Source organism: Myotis davidii, unplaced genomic scaffold, assembly GCF_000327345.1.
Source record: "Myotis davidii unplaced genomic scaffold, ASM32734v1 scaffold89, whole genome shotgun sequence".
NCBI lineage: Eukaryota > Metazoa > Chordata > Mammalia > Chiroptera > Vespertilionidae > Myotis > Myotis davidii.
Window position 1 is genome coordinate 4048585 of NW_006300372.1, and position 25416 is coordinate 4074000.

Consider the following 25416-nt stretch of genomic DNA (forward strand, 5'->3'; position numbering starts at 1 on the left):
CTTACACATGAATACTCTCCATCACTTTCTACACCCTCTTCCTTTAGCTACTCACCATTTAGACATCACTTCCTAATAGCCCAAATCTGGGTTAAATGTCCCCTCCTAGGTGTTCCCTGGAGCACCACTTTACTGCCCTCCCTTGAGAAATGTATCTGCCTGTTTATTTATCACTAGACTGTAAGCTCCATGACAGCACAGGCTGCCTAGCACAGTGTCTGGCACATAGCAGGTGCCTTATATTTATTAAACTAGAGGCCCCGTGCATGAAATTCATGCTGGGGGAGGGTCCCCTCAGCCCAGCCTGTACCCTCTCCAATCCGGTACCCCTCGGGGGATGTCTAACTGCCAGTTTAGGCCCAATCCCCAGTCAGATATCCCTCTCCCAATCCAGGACCTCTGGCTCCTAACTACTTGCCTGCCTACTGCCTTGATTGCCACCTAACCTGCCATTCTGGTCGCCCCATGCAGCCTGTTCGGTGGTCCGTTCGGTTGTTTTGGTTGCGACTGAAACAACATAGGCTTTTATATATATACTAGAGGACCGATGCACGAAATTCGTGCAAGAGTAGGCCTTCCTTCCCCCAGTGGCTGGCACCAGCTTCCCTCTGGCTGCCGCAGGCACTTGGGACCTGGGCTTCCCTACCAGCCCCAGCTTCATCCAGAAAGTCGTCTGGAAGTATGTCCAGTCTAATTAGCATATTACACTTTTATTATTATAGATAGATGAATGAAAGCATACTCACCCTCTATAGCTCTTATAACTATGATTATACTTTCCTGTTTCAATTCTGCCCTAACCAGTACTATTTGTCATCTTTGATTCATCAGCTTCTAATCCACATTGGTCATTGAAACTACTCATACAACAAATACTTAGTAAGCACCTCCTAGGAACCTGAGATATAGAGAGGCTATAACAGGGAACAAGGCAGACATGGTTCCTGCCTTCATGGAGCTTACAGTCTAAAGGGATATTAAAGAAGAAGACAAACAAGTACCGATGTGGTTACAAATTATGAAAAACCTACTTGCATACCTCCAACTTCATCATTTTTAATTTTCCTATATAAGTGACTAATATTCTTCTTTTAAGGGTCATTTGGATTCCATTCATTCAAGAAAAAAATATTTACCTTCTACTATGTGCAAGGCACTTTCCGAGATGCTGGAGACAACACTTGAACAAAATATGCACAGTCTCTCCTCACAGTCTAGTGGAAGAGGCACACAGGGAAGCGATGGGAGTGGTGGGAGGCTGTGGAAGCATTGCAGGCACGGAAGGATCATGGTGCTATTTGTGTTTTATCATAAAAGACCATTCTGCCCTGACTGGTTTGGCTCAGCAGATAGAGCGTTGGCCTGGGGACTGAAGGGTCCCAGGTTCAATTCCGGCCAAGGGTATGTACCTTGGTTGCGAGCACATCCCCAGTAGGGGGTGTGTAGGAGGCAGCTGATTGATGTTTAGGAGGCAGCTGATCGATGTTTCTAACTCTCTATCTCTCTCCTTTCCTCTCTGCAAAAATTCAATAAAAAATATATATTTTTTAAAAAAAGATCATTCTGAAGAAGGATCGGCAGGGAGCAAAAGTGTAAGCAGGAGGCTGCTGCAGTTGTCTAGGTGAGAGGTGGTAGTGGTTTAGATGATGGTGGTGGCAGTCCAGGTGGAGAAAAGTGAACAGGTTCAAGAGATATTCATAAAACAACGTTTATTTTAGTAATATGGTTTTTTAAATTGGGAACTCATCTGGATAAATGACATTCGTAAGGTTGCATAGTGAATACGAGTCAGGCTCTGAATCAGACAGGCCAAGTTCATCATTTACCAGCTAGGTGACCTCGGGCAATACAATTAACCACTCTGTGAATGAGGGTAATAATAGTAAGTGCCTCATAGGATTGCTCTGAGGATTGAAGAAATCGTATGTGTATAAACCACATATATCTATCTGGCACTTAGTAAACACTTTAAAATGTCAGCTATTTTTATTATTATTTTAGGAAATTGATCTATAAACATTAGTCTGATTAAGATAGACAAATCTTTCCTGTGCCCCATCATAATCTCTTCTCCAGCTTAAGTGAAGGAGCTATCGCCATATAATTGTGTGGGATTCCTTCTCCAGCTGTCAGGTCACATCACGATCATTCTTCAAAACTCCACAAGAGAATTCATTTCCTCCTTGTATGTTTTTTTCCCCAAACCTACCCCACCAGTAAATCTACTCAATTCAATTGAGACCGTGTTTCTAAATTTAGACCCATAAAGGTATAATTAGCTTTGGCTTGTCTTTGAGTACTTTTGTGTTTGTTTTTTGTGCATATTTCCCTAACTTCCCCACCCTTAGATGACACAGTTAAGGAAGACATTGTGGGCACTTCTTTTGATACTTGTGTTTCATAAGAATGGGACACTGGATGAATATGGGTGTCACTTTCCCACCCGAATGGACAATTATAGTTTCTAAATGATTTTTTCCTCCTTTAGTGTTTGCTTTTATGTTTCCTGAATGGTGAGCAGATTTTTTTTTTAATGATACAAGGAGTGAGTATAAAGACAAGAAAGAAGAACTAACCCTTCCAGGACTTGGGGGCTTAGCTGACCCTGGGTTGCTGTGTGTGCAACCTCTGCCAGTTAATGGGACTCAGAGGAAGAGTGTGCGCTGTGGTTATGCCAACAGGCTTTGGAGTAAGAGGCTTGGGTCTGACCTGAGACTCTGTCCCATACTAGCTCTATACCCCTGAGTCCTCATGTGTAAAATGGGGATGACCATAATACCTACTGCTTAGGCTTGCTATGGGAAAATGAGCTACACCAAGCCGCGTGATTAGCCCATGCCTGGTTCAACGTAAGTGCTCAAGAAATATTAAGTTAAAGAGAAAAGAAAGAAAAGTGGAGAACCCTGGAAGCCAGTTCGATCAGTACTATGGTCTGAATGTTTGTGTGTGTCCCCCATCCCACCCCCCGAAGTTCATATGTTGAAATCCTAATGCCCAGTGCAATGGAATTAAGAGGTGGGGACTTCGGCAGGTGCTTAGGCCAAAAGGATGGAGCCCTTATAAATAAGATTAGTGCCTTATAAAAGAGAGCCCACAAACTCCCCACCCCCTTTTGCCTTATGAAGATACAAAGAGAAGTGTGTGACCCAGAACAGGGCTGTCACTCAGCCATGCTGGCACCCTGATCTCAGGCCTCCAGCCTCCAGAACTGTGAGAGATAATTTCTGTTGTTTGTAAGCCACCCTGTGGTATTTTGTCATAGCAGCCTGAACAGACTGACATGAGCTAGGAACAAATAGTCATGTTAATTAGGGAGAGTTTTCTATTTAGGCAAATGTAACCAAATTAGAGACGTTGCATTTCTCAGGCACCAATACTTTGAGGAACCCCTTTTGCCTGTTTTTCTTCTAATGTGGTAATATTTGTCATTCTTGGGAATTAGAAATCACTCACTCCTGCTACACCACTCCAGACTCGGGCTCCACAAGCTGTAGTCAGCCACCTTGTCAGCATTCCACAGGCATGGCCAGCCTGTCATGGGATCGTATGGAAAATGTGACATCTGAGTCATCAAAACAGTGCTTGTCATCACCATTACTATCACCCCATCATCATTTGTGGAATAGTCCAAGGAGTCCTTAAGAAATGGAAGGAAGGAAGGAAGGAAGGAAGGAAGGAAGGAAGGACTAGAGAAACAAGTAAAGACAACCAAACACATATTATTGAGATTCTAATCTCAGTGAGTATATGTTTTAAATGCATTTTGTGCATTTATGATTTCCATTTTTATAGTATCAATGAAATTAGAGAGGTCTAAACTATACAAATCAGGGGTGCAACCATGGTTCTACTTTTTTTAATTAATTGGTCTGGTTCCGCATAGCCAGAAGTCAGCATCTTCCTGTATCTGCTATTCCGTATTGTGTCTGAGAGTGGGGACGCTAGTGTCAGATTGCCAAGCACCTTGGCGTCATCCTCGATTCCTCTTTGTGTTTCATGCTGACAATGTGTCAGTGAAACTAACGGACTCTACCTCCAAAATATATCCAGAATCCAACTTTTTCTCACCATCTCTTTCACAGTCTAGCCCAAACCACCGTCGACTTTTGCTTTGTTTATTGCCTTCTAACTGGTTTCCCTATCTTCACTTTTGTCTCCTCCAGTCTGATGACCATAAGATAGCCATAATGATCTTGCTTAAAAATTTAAAAAGGAGACTAGATAGTTCTATTCATCTGCTTAAAACTATCAGTGTCTTGTAGTCTCATTCAAGATAAAAACCTAATGTCTCTACCATGACCAACAAAGTCCTCCATGATCTGGACTCCACCAACCTCTCTACCTCTTCTACCACTGCTTTCCTCCTGGCCTGCTCTGCGCCAGCCCCTTTGCTTCCTCCTCTTTCCTGAAACATGCCCATCGAGTTCCTGCCTCAGGGCCTTTGCACTTCCCGGGAAGGCTTTCTCCCAGATTTCCACTAACACCTTTCTTATCTCCAGACACCTGCTCAGAGTCCTTTTAGCTTCCCCATCACTGTCTATCCTCTCACTTTGCCTTATTTTTCTTTATAGAAGTATTCCACCTGATATATTATAGTTATTTTTCTGTCATCATTCTCCTCCTGTTAAAATCAATCTCCAAGAGAATGCCTATTTTCTTCACTGCTGTGTCCCCAGGGCCTATAACAGTGCTTTGCCGATGATAGGTCTTCAATCAATATTTCTTGAGAGGAAGAAAGGCTGAAGACACGCACTGAAAGAGGCTGATCCGTGCGAAGTTGCTTGGCAGAGGGCCTGGCACACCAGGAGTATGAGCTCTTATTATACGATGTGTCCAAATTCCAAGGGGCTATTCAATCCAAAGAAGAGAGGGCAGTTTTCCCCCTAATAGCAGAGCGCTAACCAGAGAGAACCGAAGTCTGGTCTGTCCACTACTGTTGCTGTTTCCTGCTGCAAATAATAATAATAATAATTAATAATAATAATATGAAACTACATCTGTATTAGTTTCCACAGACTGCTTTAACAAAGTACCACAAACAATGTGGCTTAAACAACAGAAGTGTATTGTCTCACATTTCTGTAGACAATGTTAGGTGTCAATAATAATAATAAATGTCTACTGCAGTAGAGCTTTGCACATTTCTCCTGGATGCTTTTCTAATCTGCAAAGGTGTCAGATCTGGGTTCCCACACAGGTCCAGCAGGAACCCATGGAGCTCTCGGTGAATGGGACAAGGACTGTTTTCTGGTATGTGCACGCCCAGAGACGCCACTTTGAACCTTTCTTCCTGTTGACACTACTCTCAACTGTGTGAAGCAACTTTTTAAAAAAAAAAAACTGACATACTTGTAGTCACATGCAATTGTAAGAAACAATGCAGAGAGAACTCTTGCACACTTTCCCCAACTTCCCTAATCGTTAACTTTTGCAAAACTACTAGTATAGCATACTATCATAGTCAGAATACTGACCTGGATACAAGTTTTACTTGTATTCATTTATGCTTGCTTGTGTGTGCATATATATATTACATATATAATATATGTTATATATATATAATTTGTGCAATGTTAGTTCCTGTATCCACCACCACAGCCAAGATACAGAACAGTTCCAACAGCACAAGGATCCCTCATGTTGCCCTTTAATAACCACACCCACTTTCCCTCCACATCTCCCCATCTCCCTCCTCTGCTCCTAAAACATCATTTTCAAAATGTTACATAAATGGATATATACACACACGTATACAATACGTAACCTTTGGGAATTGGCGTTTCTCCTCACTCAGCCTAATTCATCTAAATTGTTGCATGTATCAATAGTTCCTTTTTGTTGCTGAGCAGCATGCTATGCTACAATGCTACATATGTATCACAGTTTGTTTAACCACTCACCTGTTTAAGGTCATCAGGGCTGATTCCAGTTTTTGGCTATTATAAATAAAGCTGCGATAAACATTCAAGTATAGATTTTTGTGTGTGAACATAAGTTTTCATTTCTCTGGGATAAATGCCCAGGAGAGTAATTGTTGGGTCATACGGTAATTTCAGGTTTAGTGTTTAGAGAAAATACCAAAAACAAATTGATTTTCAGAGCGACTATATACTATTTTACATTACACCAACAAAGTATGCATGATCCTGTTTCTTTACACCATTATCAGCACTCATTGTTGTCAGTTTTTAAAATATTAGCTATTTTTATAGTTACATAGTGTGAAGCAATTAAGAAAAAAACAGAACATAGTTCTCCTAGGAAAACAAATCTACATTTCCATAACAAAGAGAGACTATCTGATTGATGCATTTGTAGGCCAATTCACCTTGTCTTTGTCTAACTAAGATCCAAGCGACTTTTATTGAGGTAACTTTTCTCTGAGCCAGCTGGACTGCTCTAGGTGACCCAGACTCAGGAGAGACTGATATTTGATGGTTGTATTGTTTAATTAAATGATCATCTATAAGTGTACTGGCAAGAGAGGGCCTGTTTATAAGTATGAGCTTCCTAGTATGTAATTCTACCGAAGTTTAGTTTAATTGTATGCAAGGGAAGCACACTGTAGTTGTAAATTTCACAGAGAAAATTGCAAAATGACTCTCAACTTCTTTTTATTGTACCTCAGGGACAGCTCTGGCCACAGGGTAGAAAATAATGACAAACAAAACAAAACAATTTGTGGGTATGACCTACTCTGATCCTGGAAGGCCTATCTAACTAACCCTGTCAACACTTGTGTGAAATCTCATTGTTGACCCTTTTCCTGATTGAGGCCCAGTTATCCTCTAGCCAAGAAAGGGAACTTGCCTGAATAATACTGGTTTAGATGTCTGTTCTCTTTTTGGTCACTCTCTCTTTTCAATGCCCCATATTAATAATCTCTTTTTTTCCTAAATAAATGGGATCTCTTTCTCTCTCTTCCTGTGAAGATAAAACCGAGAAAAAAATCATTAAGTATCCATTTTATACATTTAATTAAGGAAAGAATATTTGTTTAAAATCACTCTTACTCTCTATATTCAAGAACAGTGCCTAATAGATGGTAAGGGGCTCAATACATATTTGTTGAATGACTTTTGAATGAACCACACATTTCATATTTCATTGTTTGATAGATAGTTAAGTGAAGGTTTTAGGTATGGGCTTTGGAGTCAAACACACATGATCAAAACTGGGCCTTTCCACTCATCAGTTTCATGATCTTTCTGGGATGCACTTTTCTTGTCTGTAAATATTGTTTACTACCCAGAGATACTGTGAGGATGAAAGGCAATAATACACTGAAATATTTAGCATAAGGCATGTACTCAACAATTTTGGCCATGATTATTATTTCTGGTGCCTATTAAATCACCAGAATCTGAGCTCTCAAAAGACAGTGAATGGATATAACTGTTCAAACTTTTGTCCCTGCCCCAGCCCAGAGCACAGAATCAGGTACATGGTAACCATCACACAATATCAGTGTGTTGAATTAAGATATATATGTATGCATTGCATTTGTATGGCTGAAATCAATGCCTCATTCATTCATGGGTTGCAAATGGGTCAGTTCTGTGCATAGGATGAATGCTACTGAATAAAGTATATGGAAAATTCTGGGCGATGGCTACTGACCAAATTTGAATGGCTATTTAGCAAATGAATGAGCCAGGCATGGGAGTGGGATTGACTATATTATGTCCTCCTTCCACTTCTGGAAAAGCAACTCTTCTACAAATGCTACTTTTTAAAGATATAGTTGGGGTTTACTATCTACATTCAAAGCTGTAGCCCTAATAAGTATAGAATGTAGTCAGTCTAAAAAGTAATATAGTAACATCATAATTTGAAAAAGAAAAGAAAAAAGGTTATTCGGGTCCCCACACACAAATATTACTGTGCTCATGTCTGTTCTACTCTCTGTAACGTTCTTGGTTAAATGATGCCCTGGGTGATAGAAGCCAGTGTCTCAGCCACCTCACCTCTAAAATAAGGCCCTATAAAATTTGTTCTATAAATACATTCGAAAAGTACTTTGAAATTCTTGCAGAGGAGTGATTTATTGTGATAAAGGCAATTCCTGTTCCATTTCTGTCATACTATCAAGTTCCTGTCTAGCTTTAGGCCTAATCAAATCACTTTTACATTCCTCTCTTTTAAATCTGTGTCATTTTGGCATAACACTTTATCTCCTTAGGGGAAATAAGTATGGGGGGAGGGGCGGGAATGTAGATAAGCATAAAGGAAGAAGGGGAGGAGGAGAGAGGGAAGAAGAGGCAAGAGTTGGATGTGAGAAAGTTCTGGGCTTGTTGTCAGAAGATCTGGCTGCTACCCTGCTCCACCTGCAGACATGTGTGATTCTGGGTGAACCACTCAGTCTTCTTCCCTCATTTGCAAAGTTGGAGAGAGATGTCAGTGAAGGTGGTTTATTAGATGATTTCTAAGTGCATTTTGTTTTTTTTTACTTTATGTAAGGAGGTGAACCCATTGAAGCCAGCAAGCCAAACCCTGTTGGCACATGTTTCTGTATACCTGTGAAGTGACCCTGGCTTTTACACTTTTAAATGGATGAAGAAAAAAAATGTCAAGAGAATAAAATGTTGTTACACATGAAAATTATCTAAAATTGAAATTTCCATATAAGTTTTATTGGCACACAGCCATAGTCCTTTGTTTACATCTTACCTATGTCCTGTTTCATGCCAAGAGGGCAAAGTTGAGTACTTGCCAGAGACCTAAGGCCCACAAAACCAAAAATATAGCCCTTTACAGAAAAAATTTGCCTACACCTGCTCAGTGCATATTTAGTTTACCTATTTATTTTGGGTTGACCCATCTCTTTGATATGCGGTATGTGCTCATCAGGTATTTTTCAAAATGCCATTATTATAATGCATAATCCCATAAACTGCCCAGCTTCTTAAGAAGAGGGACTCTGTTTTGTTCACAATTAGAATCCTAGCGTCTTACACAGTGCAGGCATATAGCAGGTGCTCCGTATTTGTTGTTGAGTAAACATTTTAACACCAGTGCCAAGCCAATTTCAAAATTCCATAAGGAATTTCTCAGCTAGTGCAAACTAAGTTGCCTACTTCCGTAATATAGGTTTTTTTAAAATGTAAAAATCTTGCTTACTTGACCAAAATTCTCCCTGCAAAAAGATCCCCACTGAATTATAGGCATGCAATGAAAAGAGAATTAAAAGAAAAATTGGAATAGTTTTTCTGTCTAAATAAAACATTTATATATTTTTTAAAAAACTGGTAAAATTGAAATGGCCTCAGCCTTTTACATCCGTGCGCCACGTTTTTAAAATGACGATTATTGGAATCCAAGGCATGGTTGTCAGGACGTTCTTCGTAATTTAAGTAGAGCGGCAAAAAATGCAAGCGTATGTGCCGAGCAAAATGAGTGTAAGGGGAAAAGGTAAAATTTTGCATTCCTTGCACTGTGAACGTGTTGCATGCTGTGTTGCAGATTTACTACAGCTGAGTCATTTCAGGACACTAAGTGTGTGTTTCCAGGAAAAAGGAGAGGAAGGAACCAGGCTGAGGGGCTCGCCGGGTTCCCCCGGGCACTCCCAGCAGCAGACACCGGTATTCGAGAGCGGGCGGCGGCGTGGTCAAAAAAGGCGCCACGGCCCCTTTAAGAGGCACAGCACCTTCTCCAAGATACCATCTTGCACCAGGAGTTCATGTAAGCTCTCCACCTACCTTGATATATCCTCCTTAACTGGGTACGACTGGCCGGCGGGGCAAACGAGCCTTCTCATTGGCTTTGCGTGCACGGCCCTCTCTCTTTTATTGGCTTTTGCTCCCGCCACTCGGCGCTACCTCCCGCCTCCTGAGCCGTTGAGGTAGGTTGAGTGAGGGCTCTTGGGTTAGTTCCTGTTAGGCCCCGGCCGGGGGAGTAGGTTGAAATCTCTTAAGATGCCCGGTGGGCTGGGGCACCGGGGGCTGTGAAGAAGGCGTGAGGGGGCGACGAGGGGAGACCGCGGCAGGCCCGAACGAGAGCGGCGGCCGAGCCCGCCTTCTCTGCACCATGCTCATAGAGGATGTGGATGCCCTCAAGTCCTGGCTGGCCAAGTTACTGGAGCCGATGTGAGTGAGCCTGGCTGGGCCGGGGCCGGCGAACGTGGGCGTTGGGGGCCCGCGGGACGCGGGGGGAAGGGTGGCGGCGTGAGGGGAGGGCGCGGCGGAGGGGCCGCGGTCGGGAGGTCCCGCCGTCTCCTCTGTAGTACTATCACCATTGAGGGGGGAGGGGAGAGGAGGGAGAGCCAGGGGCACGGAGACCGTGTGCTGTGGGGCCTGTCGGGAAGGGGGGCGAGGGCTTGTTAAGTCCAAGTCTTGGGGTGCTACCGGGGCAGCAGGAGCAGCGAGGGGACTGGAAATGTTGCTGATCGAGAACTGCGAGGGAGAGCAGGGCTATCGAGGGATTTTTAAATGTGGATATTGGCATCTCGAAGGGAAGAGCAGCGTAGTCAGGGCTTTACAGACAACATTGTTCCGGGACTAAAAGATCTGGAAGCGGCGAGTGTCGAGGAGGGCCTTTTCAAAACCGGGCAGAAAGGGAGGGGAGGGGTACTGAGGGCTTTACAGAGATTACCGATAAGCCCTTAAGAGTCTAGGAATATTAAAGTATTTGAAAAAACGGGGGGTGGTTGAAAGGGAAAGGTAGGCATTGGGGGAATTATTGGGGAGCTGATCAATGTGATAAAGGTTTTTAGGGATTTCAAATATTATTGATGAGTTGGTAGTACTAGGAGAACTGATGATCTTTAAATATCATTGGGGCTTGGGGAGAGTTGAGGTTAATGCGTTTGATTGGGGGTTACCCTGCCACCTAGCATTGCAGGAGGGGCTGGAGGGAGGGGTGTGTGTACCTGCGGGATCTCGCGGTTTCTGGATGCGGCGCTGGAGGCATGGAGGGCGTTGCAGAAAGAATAGGAGTTTTGTACATATGGTTGAAAGATGGAGAGGGCCAACTGAAGATACTGAGGTGGAGGGTTATTGTTGAGGTGCTGAAAAGAATGAGGGGCTTGTTTTAAAATAAACATCCTGGGTCGTATTTGGGACCCATGAAAGGGAGAGCAGAGGTATCAAGTTTTTGTGGGTTTTGTAACCATTTTAAGGGGGTGGGAGTGCGTATATTTGGGACACTGAAGTTTGCATAGCTGGTCCCCGAAACACATCTCCTAGACTCTTCTAGGACCTAAGGAAGGCGGGAGGGGAGGGCTGGAGAGACATGCTGTCTTTCACCCTCTTGGGAGAGAGGGCATGGAAAGCAAGGGAAAGGATGGTTTCCCGCCCCCTCTTCGTTTCTGGGGCTTATCTTCCTGCTGGAGTTGAGGACTTTCTGGCTGAAGGAAAGGGGGTAGAGGAAGCGATGGGCGGGCTTTGCTTCATTAAATCAGATCATTTGCGTGGCCAGATTGAGTTTTTCAGAGGTGGAAGTGTGGAGATGGGGTAAAGTTGGGGCTGTTGAGAAAGCTACTTCCCTGTTGATTTTTTGGTCCTCCGGAGAAATCTTGGTAACTAACCTCTGTTGTTTCTTGAGGTGAGATTGGAACACCTAGGGAGAGTCATGGGTAGTCCAGTGTGTCAGCCTTGTGAAGGCAGGATGCGTGAGGGAGGCAGGCTTAGGGAATTTGGGTGTCTGAAGTGGGATTTGCTTTCTGAAGATGAGGATGTGAGTAGAACACAGGTGTGAATAAATGTGCACCAAGGGCTTCTGAGTTTTACATTAGTGGGAGTCAAGTTTTGTTGCTGTTGTTTTGTTAATCCTCACCCAAGGATATTTTTTCCATTGATTTTTAGAGAGAGTGGAAGGGAGGGGGAGAGACACAGAGAGGGAAGCATCCATGTGAGAGAGACACATTGATTGGTTGCCTCCCGCACATGCTCCGACCAGGGCCGGGGGTCGAGCCTGCAACTGAGGTACGTGCCCTTGACTGGGAGTCGAACTCGGACCCTTAGGCACTCCGGCCCATGCTCCATCCACTGAGCCAAACCGGCCAGGGCAGTGAGGTCTAGTACAAGTGAAAATGACTTATTGGGGCACTTGAAGTTGTGTAGAAGAATGTGGGCCTCCTGGATGTGCATCATACTTTTTCTACAGTACAAAGTTTTGGAACACAAAAATGCAGATGGAGTGTGATAAAGTTGAGAAATAGTGAAATTGATTTAGTAAAATTGACCATATTTGGAAAAGGCTGAAAAAAAAGAAAAATGTCTGTTTAAAAATTCTTTACCTCTATGCTCTTTAATGTTTAAGAAACCAAAAAAAAAAACCAAAAACTTAAGTCCAGCTGTTTAAGTTATCATTGTGTGTGTGTGTGTGTGTGTGTAACAGTTTTTCATACAAGCTCTGATTTTGTTTGTTGGTAAAAATCATTTTAAAAGTATTAAATATATTAAAAATTTTTTTTACACTTTTTTATTGATTTCAGAGAGGAAGGGGAAGAGAGAGAGAGAGATAGAAACATCAATGATGAGAGAATCATTGATCGGTCGCCTTCTGCACGCCCCAAACCGGGGACTGACCGAGCCCACAACTGGGCATGTGCCCTTGACCAGAATTAAACCAGGGACCCTTCAGTCCAGCTCGACACTTTATCCACTGAAAAAGTTTTAAATGTATATTTTATGTCTTGGGTAGAAGGTGACAAGTTTTGATATAGTTAGTTGTGTGTGTAGTTTTTTTTTTTTTAAGATCCCTAAAATGTTTCTTAATGTCAAAACTTAGTTTGAGTAGGAAGTTAAATCTCCTAAGGGTCTTTTCACTTGGCTTTTTTGGCTGTTTATATTGGTAAGTTTGTAGATACGTAGTAATTTTCATGGGTAAAAATTACCTTTCAAAATGAATATTTGAGTTTAGTTTCCCCATTTGTTTTCTGTTTATGTTCAATTTAAAGCACACATCATGTTTCTATCTATTCTCTTTAATTTTTGTTACTTTTTTAGGATTAAAAAGATCTAGAATTACTACAACTTAGACTTAGTATAGAAGCATTCATAGAATTAGAAAATAAAAATACTTATTTTTAATTCATGTAAGTAATGGTTTTGGATGGAAGTGTTATGAAGAAATAAATGCAGATATCACAAGTATTTTCATTCTTAGTATGTTGTTATGGGAGATTATTTTTGTTTGTTTAGACATCCTAAAATGTAATAAATGGTATGCTAAAGAGGGATGTATTTGTAAATTTACTTTTTGCATATTCCAGATTTAAGAAATTTTTTGTGGCTGATTGGCATGTTGCTACAACATAGCATTTCAGAGCAGTTGTTAAGTTTTCAGATAAACGTAGTTGCAGTGGCTGTGTTGGAATGGTACGGTGGCACATGATTTCCCACTGCACTTTCTTGTTTAACTTAATTTCCAGTTAACTAAATTTATGGAAGTTTTTGAATTTTTAGGTGTTTTCAAGCATATTACAGCTTATCACTGGTAAAACAAAGGCATGTAAGGGCGTATTTCTAAACCAATCCAGTTTACATGTGATTATTCCCTGTAGACAAATTAGAAATACCATGTGTTGTTAAGAGCTCACCTGTTACCTTCCATGCCATCTCTATTGCCTTCCAAATAGGGATGTGGGACATATCTATTATTTGTATTAGAGGAAAGACAGAAGGAGGGAGCCTAGAAGAAATGGCTTCTTAACTGGCTGGGGAAAACCCAGTACCATTTTTTAAAAAATACATTTTATTGATTTTTTTTACAGAGAAGAAGGGAGAGGGACAGAAAGTTAGAAACATCAATGAGAGAGAAACAACATCGATCAGCTGCCTCCTGCACACCCTCCACCGAGGATGTGCCTGCAACCAAGGTACATGCCCTTGACCGGAATCAACCTGGGACCCTTCAGTCCGCAGGCCCATGCTCTATCCACTGAGCCAAACCGGTTAGGGCCCCAGTACCATTTTTGTTGGCATCATAAAGGGGAGAAAAACCATATTAGGTAAGAAGTTTCTATCTCTTTTCCTACTGCTGCATGAACAGACTGAATTCACAGACCTTGTTTGGGGGCCTCATCTTTCTTCACTTTAAAAATATGCTAGATATCCTAGTCATAGAGGCCATGCAGGGATTATGCACAATTAGAAGATGCTGTGGTTTCTTTCTATCAGAAATAACTTCATTTTAAGTATGGGAACCCCTTAAAAAGTAAGGTCCTAAGTGAATATTAGGGATAAATAACTGAAGAAATTTCTGCAAGTTTAGAAAATGTTCAGGCAAGCATTTTTCAGTATCACACATTCCTACCAAAAATGTCTTTAATGGGGAATGTTTTAAGTTACTTATATATTATATATTAAATATATAAAATCATATGTAATTCACTACTGCTTGTTTGGCTTATTGTAAAAATTAGTCTTTTTAAAAAAGCATTTGTAATACTTGTTGGAGAGTTGCATCCATGCATCCATCCATCCATCCATCCATCCATCCATCCACCCATCTATAAAGGGAGAGTAGTAGAGCATCATTATGTGAATCAGGCCATTTAATTTCTAGTTCTGTGTCTCAAATTCACTGTGGGACTTCAGAGAAATTGTCTAACCTTTTTCTATTAAACAGAGTTAATTTTATTAGCCTTTTACCTACCTCATGAACATGGTTTGAATATTAATGATGCAGACTTAGTGCTTTGTGTACCTCAGAATCATCATTAAATATAAATGAAATTTCGTGGTTTTGAAATATGAAAATATGCTGAACTCTTTCTGCAAAAATATTTTACTTACTAATGTTAAGCACCACTGACTGCCACTTACAAAATAATAAGCAGTCTAGTGCATGACAGAGCTAGAGTCTCATTGCAAGCTAAATAGGCAGGAACAGGAATTGCTAGTGAAAGCCACAGTCGTCATGTGCAGTTTCTATGAGTACAGGCCATATGTACTTTGTGCATGTACTAGGAGATTGAATGTATTGCCTTCTCTGATGGAAAGGGCAGCAATAAGATGCAGACTCTGAGATTATTTTTTTGGTTCATATTTATTGGTTTAGTGATCATGGGGGGTATACTTTGGTTTAACTCTATAGAGTTTACATGCTGCTATCAAGTTAAACTCTGACTAGTAGTCTCTGAAGTTGCTCAAATGGTAGAAAAAATGATCACCTTGCAGCTGTTAGACCTGACATCCCTGATAAATAAGCTACTAGGGTGAAATGAGTATTTTGGAGGTGTGTTCTTAAGGTTGAGAAGTACTGATAATTTTCTAACGTGTACTTAGTGGCTTCAAAGAATTAGTTTGCCTTTAAAGTGCTGTGGGACCTGTTTAAGGAGACCATTCACTGTTTCACAGAAAAGGACATATTTTGACCAGACGACTTCTTGGCAAGTTTTATTATACTAAGTTACGAACATATTTGTTCTTATGTCTTTTGATCTGGCTCCTAAATATGTTTGACTTCATTCTTCTGGCCCAATTGCTATAGGCTAAAAGCCAGAAGTTGCTTTATATCCCTGTTTCCTACCACTGTCTTCTCTCATTCACAGTGTTGTTACTTCATTATTAGTCTCCCTTTTTAACCATTTGCTATTTTGTACTGTAATTATTTGTTTTCATACTCATCTCTTGGCCAGTGACTGCAGGGCAAAGTCTTGCTCAAAGTAATTCCATTACCTAGCAAGATGCTTGGCACTTAGTAAATATTCAGTAAATGTTTAAATGGATGCATGAGCTCATATGTAAATTTAGGTTGGTGGACAATTAGAAAAGTAAGATTTTTAAAAAATTATCCTATTTTCTGGGTATACTTAGTTGGTGACCACTGCTCTAGAAGCCATAGTCCAAATGTCAAAATTATGTTTGCAGCTGACAGATGTATGTATATATATTTTTCCCAAAACAATCTATGGGTATTTTATTTTACGTTGTGTTCATTCATGAAAACTCTTAATTACGGGAAAGATGAAAGCTTCTATTTGAAAAGAAGTATCAATATTTTTGTTATCTTTAATGTGTTAACATTTTTTTAGAACTTAATAGTTATGTACACTCTTTGATAAAATAAGCTCAGATTTTACTTATTTTTCAAATAGTGTCTTAAATATATTTTTATTGATTTCAGAGAGAAAGGGAGAGAGAGAGAGAGAGAGATAAAGCATCAATGAGAGAGAATCACTAATCAGTTGCCTCCTACATGCCCCCACCCCACCCCGGGGGATCGAGCTGCAACCCGGGCATGTGCCCTGATGGAATCGAACTAGTGACCTCTTGGTTCCTGGATTGAAGCTCAACCATTGAGGCACACTGGCTGGGCATCCACCACTGCGTTATTAAAGGAATAATCAGAACACAGATCTCAGATCTCAGGGGCAGACTTTTTTTTTTTTTTTTTTTTACTTTTTTTGTAAAGTAATAAGAGCATTATTGTATTACAGCAAATATAGAAAGGAGAGAAAAGAATAAAAATTTGGGGTGTATTTATTTCCAGTTTCTCTTCAGTGTATGAACTTTCTTGAAGATGTAAATAGATTCAAATACACTGTTTTTTTAATCTTGATTTCTCCAATTGACTTTACATCAAAAGTATTTTTTATATTTGTGTATTGCTTTTTATAACCATCACTTTGGATGCCTAATTTATAATAATAAAAGTGTAATATGCTAATTAGACCAGACAGCCAAACGACCTTCCAGACGTTCTTCCGGATGAAGTTGTTCTGGACGAAGCCGGGGCTGCAAGGGCTGAGGCAGCCACTGTGGCTGCGAGGCCCGAGGGCCCCTTGCATGAATTTTGTGCATCAGGTCTCTAGTGTTTCATAAACATTCAACAGTAAGAATGGTTACCTTGACTTTACCTTTTCTGTTAAAAATAATGCTGTTTTTATGCAATAAATGTATATATTTTTAGTTTGTCTTAGTATCAGCAGTATTTCCTATATTTGGCTTTATCCTGAGACTAATTTCCCATAAGTACAACTACTATGCAAGTCAAAGGATGTGAACATTTTAAAAATATATTTTATTGATTTTTTACAGAGAGGAAGGGAGAGAGATAGAGAGTTAGAAACTTCGATGAGAGAGAAACATCGACCAGCTGCCTCCTGCACATCTCCCACTGGGGATGTGCCCGCAACCCAGGTACGTGCCCTTGACCGGAATCGAACCTGGGACCTTTCAGTCCGCAGGCCGACGCTCTATCCACTGAGCCAAACCGGTTTTGGCAAAATGTGAACATGTTTAATGGTTGTAGGTACACATTAGGATCAGGAGGTCTTTTCCCCCTTTGGCCCAATAGTGTATTCATTAATTGTCTTACCTCTGAAACAGAAACTACACAAAGGTAGAACTTAGAATTGAACCCATATTCAGAAATATATAGGTTTTTTTCCTGAAAGTGAAAAAAGTTTAAATAGTCCTGGCTTTTCCCTGAAACAAATAGACTATAGTGGTTTATTATTAGTATATAAGGAAGGATCTTTACTCTTAGGTTTTGGGATTGGGTGTATATGTTTGAAGTCTGTAAAGCTGATGTACCAGCTCAGCAGATGGGTCATACCTGCAATGGAAATTTCATTAAGGAAGAGAAAGGCAAATTTAAGTTTTTACAAGTAAGATATTTTTTAGGGTGATATTTCTGTTAACTTCCCCTAATAAAAATTAATCCTAATTGCTTTTTATTTTTTAAATGACTTAAAGATAGATTACTGAGACATGTTCTTAGAATATTGTTATGAAAGATGTGAATTTTAAGATCCTTATACATATATATTTTTACCATTAGTTTTTATTTTTTAAGAGAGTGGAAGGGAGGAGGGAGGAGAGAGAGAAACATCTATGTGAGAGACACATCAATTGGTTGCCTCCCACAGGCACCCCGACCCAACCTGGAGACCAAACCTGCAACCTAGGTATGTGCCCATGCCCTTGACCTGGAATCCAACCTGCAACCCTTCTGTCCTCAGGCCAACACTCCAACCATTGAGCTATGCTGGACTCTACAAATATAAACTCCTTATATTTGTAACTTCCATTAAACTTTAGGAACTTCTTTTGTTGTTTTTTAATTGGAAGGAACTATTGGTTGAGATTTAGGACACATTAATTTGACATGTAGATATACATAAGAAAAGAGGCCCTCTCCCTTCATCTTTGAAATCAATAAAAATATATAAAAAAGAAAAAAAAGAAAAGTGTATGTGCTGTGAAAAAGATTTTACTTGTGTGGAATTGCACCTGAGTTTAGTTCTACGGGTGTTCTGTCTACCTGATCTTCAGTGGATCACTTAATTTGTCTAATATATGCAAATTTAATTATCGGTAAAATGCATAGTTGATTATGCTGTTAAGGCCTTTTAAAGACTCTAGGACCATGGTCGGCAAACTGCGGCTAGCGAGCCACATGCGGCTCTTTGGCCCCTTGAGTGTGGCTCTTTCTAAGCCAGTGATGGCGAACCTTTTGAGCTTGACGTGTCAGCATTTTGAAAAACCCTAACTTAACTCTGGTGCTGTGTCACATATAGAAATTTTTTGATATTTGCAACCATAGTAAAACAAAGAATATCAAAAATATAAGTCTTTGTTTTACTATGGTTGCAAATATCAAAAAAGTTCTATATGTGAAACGGCACCAGAGTTAAGTTAGGGGTTTTCAGTTCGCGTGTCACACGTGTGTCAGAGGTTCGCCATCACTGTCCTAAGCCTTAGGAGTACCCTAATTAAGTTAATAACAATGTACCTACCTATATAGTTTAAGTTTAAAAAATTTGGCTCTCAGAAGAAATTTCAATCGTTGTACTGTTGATATTTGGCTCTGTTGACTAATGAGTTTGCCGACCACTGCTCTAGGAGAATAGTATATTTAGATGGTATTATTACCTTTTTAAATCTCTTTGTTTTAATAGAAGCCCCTTTTTGTCTAGAAATGTGTATATCATAGGCATGGATCCAAAATTTTCAAATCTGTTTTATTCTAAAACTGGAGGCTCAGTGCACGAAATAAGTGCGGGGTCGGGGGGAAATCCCTCAGCCTAGGCTGCACCCTCTCCAATCCGGGACCCCTTGGGGGATGTCTGACGGCCTTTCGCAATCCGGGACCGCTGGCTCCTAACCGCTCACCTGCCTGCCTGCCTGATCACCCCTAACCAACTCTGCCTTCTGCCTGGTCGCCCCTAACTGCTCCCCTGCTGGCCTGATCATACCCTAATCGCCTCTGCCTTGCCCTGCACCTGGGACCCAGGCTTCCCTCCCTCTGACTGGCTGCAGGCACCCAGGACCTGGGCCGGCTTTGCCTGGGCCACACCTGCAGGCGCCTGGGACTGCTGGGCGGGCGGCTTGTCCCTTTCCCAGGCCACAGGTGCAGAGGCAATCGCTGGCACCCGGGACTGTTGGGTGGGCGGCTTGTCCCTCTCCCAGGCCGCAGCCCCAGCCACTGGTGCCTGGGACTGCGGGGCGGGCAGCTTGTCCCTCTCCTGGGCCACAGTCTGGCTGGTCCCCATTCCTCTCTTACGAGCTCATTTGTGCCTGACTGGTCCCTGTTCCTCTCTTGTGAGCTCATTTGTGCCTGGCTGGTCCCCATTCCTCTCTGGTAAGCTCATTTGTGCCTGACTGGTCCCCATTCCTCTCTTGTGAGCTCATTTGTGCCTGCTGGTCCCTGTTCCTCTCTCGCGAGCTCATTTGTGCCTGGCTGGTCCCTGTTCCTCTCTCGTGAGCTCATTTGTGCCTGGCTGGTCCCTGTTCCTCTCTCAAGAGCTCATTTGTGCCTGGCTGGTTCCCATTCCTCTCTCATTAAGCTCATTTGTGCCTGGCTGGTCCCCATTCCTCTCTTGTGAGCTCATTTGTGCCTGGCTGGTTCCCATTCCGCTCTCACCAGTGTTGAGTGTCTGAGCTGTTAACAGCGTGAGGGCTTGACGACTATTTGCATATTAGCTCTTTATTATATAGGATATGCTTATTCCTATATGTAAGCAGAAATGAATTTTCATAAGCTTTGGTTACAAATAAATAGCTGAATGGTTTACTCTTCCTAGGTATTACTTCTTGGGTAAGAGAAATAATAGGTGGCCCTGCATTTGTTTTGTAATCTACCAAGGATCTTAGACATAGGTAGATTTTTATGACACACATCTGGATGTCTTGTTGGGCTAGTATTAGCATGCTACCATAGTTACTACAATATTGTCAGTTTTTGAAGTGTATATGGTAAGGGGCGGTGAAAGGAAAAATAAGAACAAACATAAAAGTACAGAAAATTACAACATAAAATTCCCCAATGTGTTTAAGTTTCACCATTCAGTTGGTGTCAGTTGTTATTTCAGACTGGCAATTTCTCTCCTAGGGCACTTTATGGGTATATATCTATTAGAAACTATTAATTTAAATGGTCCTATTCCTTTGGCTATAAACATTTTTGTATTTGGTGCAGAATTCTATCAGTTATTAATAATTAGTTCACTCACATTAAATATTTAGAATCTGTGATCACTCTTTTCTTGGTGTTTTGTCTTTTTCTGCTCTTTGAATTTCTCATAACTGTTCATCTTGAGTTTTAGCACTGTCACATCAAAATGTATTTCATCAGAAGAGGCCTAACTCTGCATTTGTTTTAGAGTCTGAATAGTAAATGTATGTATAAGGCATCTGTGTATGTTTAACCCACCTAATTTATGCAGTAATCTGAATGTTTTGCCTGTTTTTCACTAAGAACCCAAATATTCTTACCCAGCATTGTACTGTCAGGTCATGAGTCTTTCTGAAGAATCTCGTAATACTAGAGAAAATAACATTGCCTCTTTATGCCATTTCTTATTTTTAAAAATCCTTTTCTTTTTGTGCTTAGTATATTTATCTTATCTGAACTTTCTAAGTAAAGGTAGAAATGTGATTCCCCCACCTCCCATTTGAAAGTTGATTAGAATTATACTGATCAAATATCTTCGTGTTCTCAGGAGTGAAATTAGGTCTACCTACATATCGCTTTCTTGAGGTTTTTATGGAATAGCCAAAATGGGCATGGTATGTGTAACATTTTTTTGAAGATGAAAATGCTGTAAATCCATTTTTAGAATTTAGCAATTCATATTTTTTACTTAAGAAAAATTGTAGCTTTCTTTTAAATTGCATGTTTTTATTAATATGTAACTCATCATCTTTAACACTTAGTCTCTCCTCATACACTTTGATCCTTGCCCATAATTTATTTTTATTAGGTCTGAATTTTGTAAAATTGGCAATCGTTGAAATTTGCTCTCTTAGAACTTGGTGCATAAAGGTGCATAGATGTGTTAAAAACCTGCCTTTCCCACAAAATGTTAATACTGGCAATGAAAAAATTCTATTTTATTGAATTATGAACTTGAGAAAAATAGACTAGAAGGAAGTAATGGTACTTATGCTTAGTCTTTCTTTTGTTTGCTGATCTCATGAAGTTGTTGGAAATGATTGATACTCTTGGAGCTGAATCTAACTTTCTGGTTGACAGTGGAGGCCCAAGGACTGTAGAACAAGATTAGTTGATTAGAGTGTTTTACAGGAATATGATCACTTTGCTTGCATATTGATTTTAATTACTGTCTTTCTGAATTTTTTCATTTTAGTTTTACAGCAACCCTATGAAGCCATACAAGATAATGTGTTACTTAAATGTACATTCATGAGGAAAATAGAATATTAAAAAATACGTATATTTGCAACATAAAACTTTTAGTTTCATGTAATGTAGATTAAATGTTAAGTCTGACAGATTGCTGTATGTCAGGAGTTGGCAACTCAAGGATAATGTGCTGCCTTGGCATAGGAGATACTTGAGGTTGTCAAAGTCAGGTTACTACTGACTAGGCCAGTGATGGCGAACCTTTTGACGTGTCAGCATTTTAAAAAACCCTAAATTAACTCTGGTGCCATGTCACATATAGAAATTTTTTGATATTTGCAACCATAGTAAAACGAAGATGTATATTTTTGATATTTATTTTATATATTTAACTGCCATTTAACAAAGAAATAATAAAAAAAGAAAAAAGAAAAAAATCAACCAAAAAAATGAGTTCGCGTTTCACCTCTGACACATGTGTCATAGGTTCGCCATCACTGAACTAGGGGAAAAAATAGTGAAGTAGGTAAAGGTTATCTCTGCTGCCCTCCCACCACTTTCTTAACCTTTCTTTGCTGACTCCCAGATATTGTCTCTCTTGCTTATAGCAGCTAAAGTGTTTACCAGTAATATTTAAGGTGCCAAACTTCTATTCTCACTTTTAAGAATAAAAGATCCTTAAGGTACTCACTGAGATGATTAACAGTGGAGTTGATCTCCATTTTTGGATGCTGGTTCCTGGGGTTATAGGGACTGGGGGAAATTGTTGTTACTTTTCCTCCTTCCTCATTGGTCCCATGGAACAGATAGCTCCTGAAGACATTGACTGTTTCCATAGGCTGGGAGTCAAGCTGAAACTAAGGGTCAGTTGCCACCTTTTTCTTATTACCATTGAGAAAGCAAATACAGATTTAGTTAAAAATTCTGGGTGTAATTAGAACATTGAAAGTAGGAGACAAACTATTTTATGAAAATAAGCAGAAAAGGAAACACTTACTTGCACTGCACGTATGCTGTGTGTTATAATAGTCCCCTGTGTTTGCAGTTACTTTAAAGTTTTTAGCTTTTCAAAATAGGGGTGACTTCATTAATGATAACCATTTGAAAAAATTGTTTAAAAATTTTTATATTTTCTCTATCTAACTAGATGTGATGCTGACCCTTCAGCCTTAGCCAACTACGTTGTCGCACTGGTCAAGAAGGACAAACCTGAGAAAGAATTGAAAGCCTTTTGTGCTGATCAACTTGACGTCTTTTTACAAAAAGGTAATTACTATGGACCTTTTGTCACGTATTTAAGATTTTCAATTTAAAACTTCTTGATAAAATCTTGAACATATAAGCTTGAAAGGAAAGAAATTGCCAGGGTCCTTTTATACTTGAATATATCCATTCATACCTAATTATTTATCACTAGAGGCCTGTTGCACGGAAATTCACACAATAGGCCTTCCTTCCCCCTGGCTGCTGGCACCAGTTTTCCTCCGGCACCCGGGACCCAGGCCTTTGGTCCGGCCGCAGCGAGGCTTGGCTTCTTTGCTGCGACCACAGTGGAGAAGCCAAGCCTCTTCAGTCTTAAGTCTTCACTCTGGCTGGAGCCTTTGCCTGCATATACAAATTAACGGCCATCTTTGTTGGGTTAGTTTGCATAGTCACTCTGATTGGCTTGTGGGTGTAGCAGAGTGACACCAGTTTACATGTTTCTCTTTTATTAGTGTAGATATATTTTGGCAGAACTGGTTTTTCCTTCTCTGTTTCTTTCCTATATTGAGGCAGTGGTAACTAACGCTTTTTTAGGTGAATGGGTCCTTTGCAGCTTGTGGCAGATCCTAGTTGATGGTGGGGGGTGGGTAACATTTGAAGCATATTGAAACTGTTTATTCTTAGTGTTTATTAAGGCAGTGAAGCTTTCTGTCCCCCCCCACCCCCCCCTTGGCTGGGGCTTTTTGATATCCAAGAAGAGGTGGCATGTTCTTCTCTTTGTGCCTTTAACTTCTCATTTTCTTACCAAAGTATTTTTCATAGTCCACAGAGATTCCTGGAGTCTTCCCCTGCTGCTTTTCTGACCTCATTCCCTACCTGTCCTCCTCACTATTTATTCTAGTCACATTGACTAATGTGCTGTTTTTGTCAACATGGCAAACATATTCCCAGTTCAGGGCTTTTGAACTCTCTTTACCCTTCCTTGAAACATGGTTTCTGGTCTCTTCTCAAATGTCATCATTAAAGCAGCCATTTTCAGCCTTTTTCATCTCATGGCACTCATAAACTACTAAAATTCTGGTACACCAAAAAATAAATATTTTGCTCATCTGACCCCAAAAATAGGTATAATTTTTTTTTAAAAAAAATATATTTTATTGATTTTTTACAGAGAGGAAGGAGAGAGATAGAGAGTTAGAAACATCGATGAGAGAGAGACATCGATCAGCTGCCTCCTGCACATCTCCCACTGGGGATGAGCCCGCAACCCAGGTACATGCCCTTGACCGGAATCGAACCTGGGACCTTCCAGTCCGCAGGCCGACGCTCTATCCACTGAGCCAAACCGGTTTCGGCAATAGGTATAATTTTGATGATACTTATTACACCGGATGGCTATAGTTGGGTTGGCTGTTGTCATTTTTTTTATTTGACAATCTAAGGAAAAAGAGGTCAGTGTCCCTGGCTAAATAAGTCAGGTGTTGCATATTTTTAAAAAGTGCTGTCTTAGAGTAGTTTCCCCGAAATGTATAGTATGCCACACGCCCCTAGACACTCTCGTTCTAACCTTGCTTTATTATTTTTTATCATGGCATTTGTCATTCCTTGTCATGTTGTATGTTGATTTGCCTGTTTATATATGTCTCTCCTCCCCAATCCTGTTTGGTCTTTTCCTTTGTGGAGGAGAGACTTGGAACCTACAGTGCCTGTCACATAGAAGATACTCAATAAATATTGTTTAATAGATGGACAGGAATGTAGATAATGCAGGTACTGGTTGATCTAGCTATTGATGGTGGGAAGACATACTTTACCTCAAATATTTACTGAGAAAGAAAAGAAATAATTGTGGCTTCTCAATCTAAAACACAGTAATTCCTCCCTAGTACAGATGGGAGGATGAGTATTTTCTTTTCTAAATATATTAATTTATGTTACTCAGTTTCCATTAAAGATAAATTATGTAAAATGTAGGGCCATGAAAAAAATAAGTAAAACATTGCAAAGACATTTGAGGTAACAGGCAAATACATGTTTAGATATCTAAGAATTCCTTGTTACAAAAGCTTTAAAGATTTTTAGTAACTTTTTTGAAAAATATATTTTATTGATTTTTTACAGAGAGGAAGGGAGAGGAAGAGGGATAGAGAGTTAGAAACATCAATTCAGTTGCCTCCTGCACACTCCCTACTGGGGAAGTGCCCGCAACCAAGGTGTGTGCCCTTGACCAGAATCGAACCTGAGACCTTTCAGTCTTCAGGCTGACGCTCTATCCACTGAGCCAAACCGGTTAGGGCTTTAGTAACTTTTTAAAAAATTACAAAAGCAATACATGTGAGGAAGAATTTTAAAGAACATCTTTAAAAGGAAAAAAAAATAAATTGCCATAAACTTGCAACCAGAGAGAAAAACACTGATCGTAAAAATAATGCTTTTGAAGGGTCTGATTAATTTATTTTCTTAAAATAATGTGTACAATTAACAAGAGATAATAGTTTTATAATAAGAAAAAGTTACCACACAAATTAATAGCATAAAGATGCTTTTCTGAAGGAAAATTAATTAGATATTTTAGAAACAGCTGATTATATAAAATGTGTAATAATTACAGTGTAAGCAGGGTTTGTGTTGTACTTTTAAAAAAATTTCTTGATTTTGAGAGAGAGGGAGGAAGGG

General features: G+C 40.2%; 1 protein-coding gene across 6 annotated transcripts in view; it reads left to right on the forward strand.

The window, feature by feature from the left end:
* Positions 1-9818: 9818 nt before the first annotated feature.
* RBM27 (RNA binding motif protein 27) overlaps positions 9819-25416 on the forward strand; it is a 68888-nt gene continuing 53290 nt past the window's right edge. For 5 of the 6 annotated variants that reach the window (XM_006777005.2, XM_015572632.1, XM_015572633.1 and 2 more), the window contains exons 1-2: positions 9852-10085; positions 22685-22803. In XM_006777005.2, the coding sequence (XP_006777068.1) occupies positions 10027-10085; positions 22685-22803 (178 nt within the window). In that variant the 5' untranslated portion in view covers positions 9852-10026. Of the gene's footprint in view, positions 10086-22684; positions 22804-25416 lie in introns of all 6 variants that reach the window. The other variant, XM_006777008.2, reaches the window with a different exon arrangement.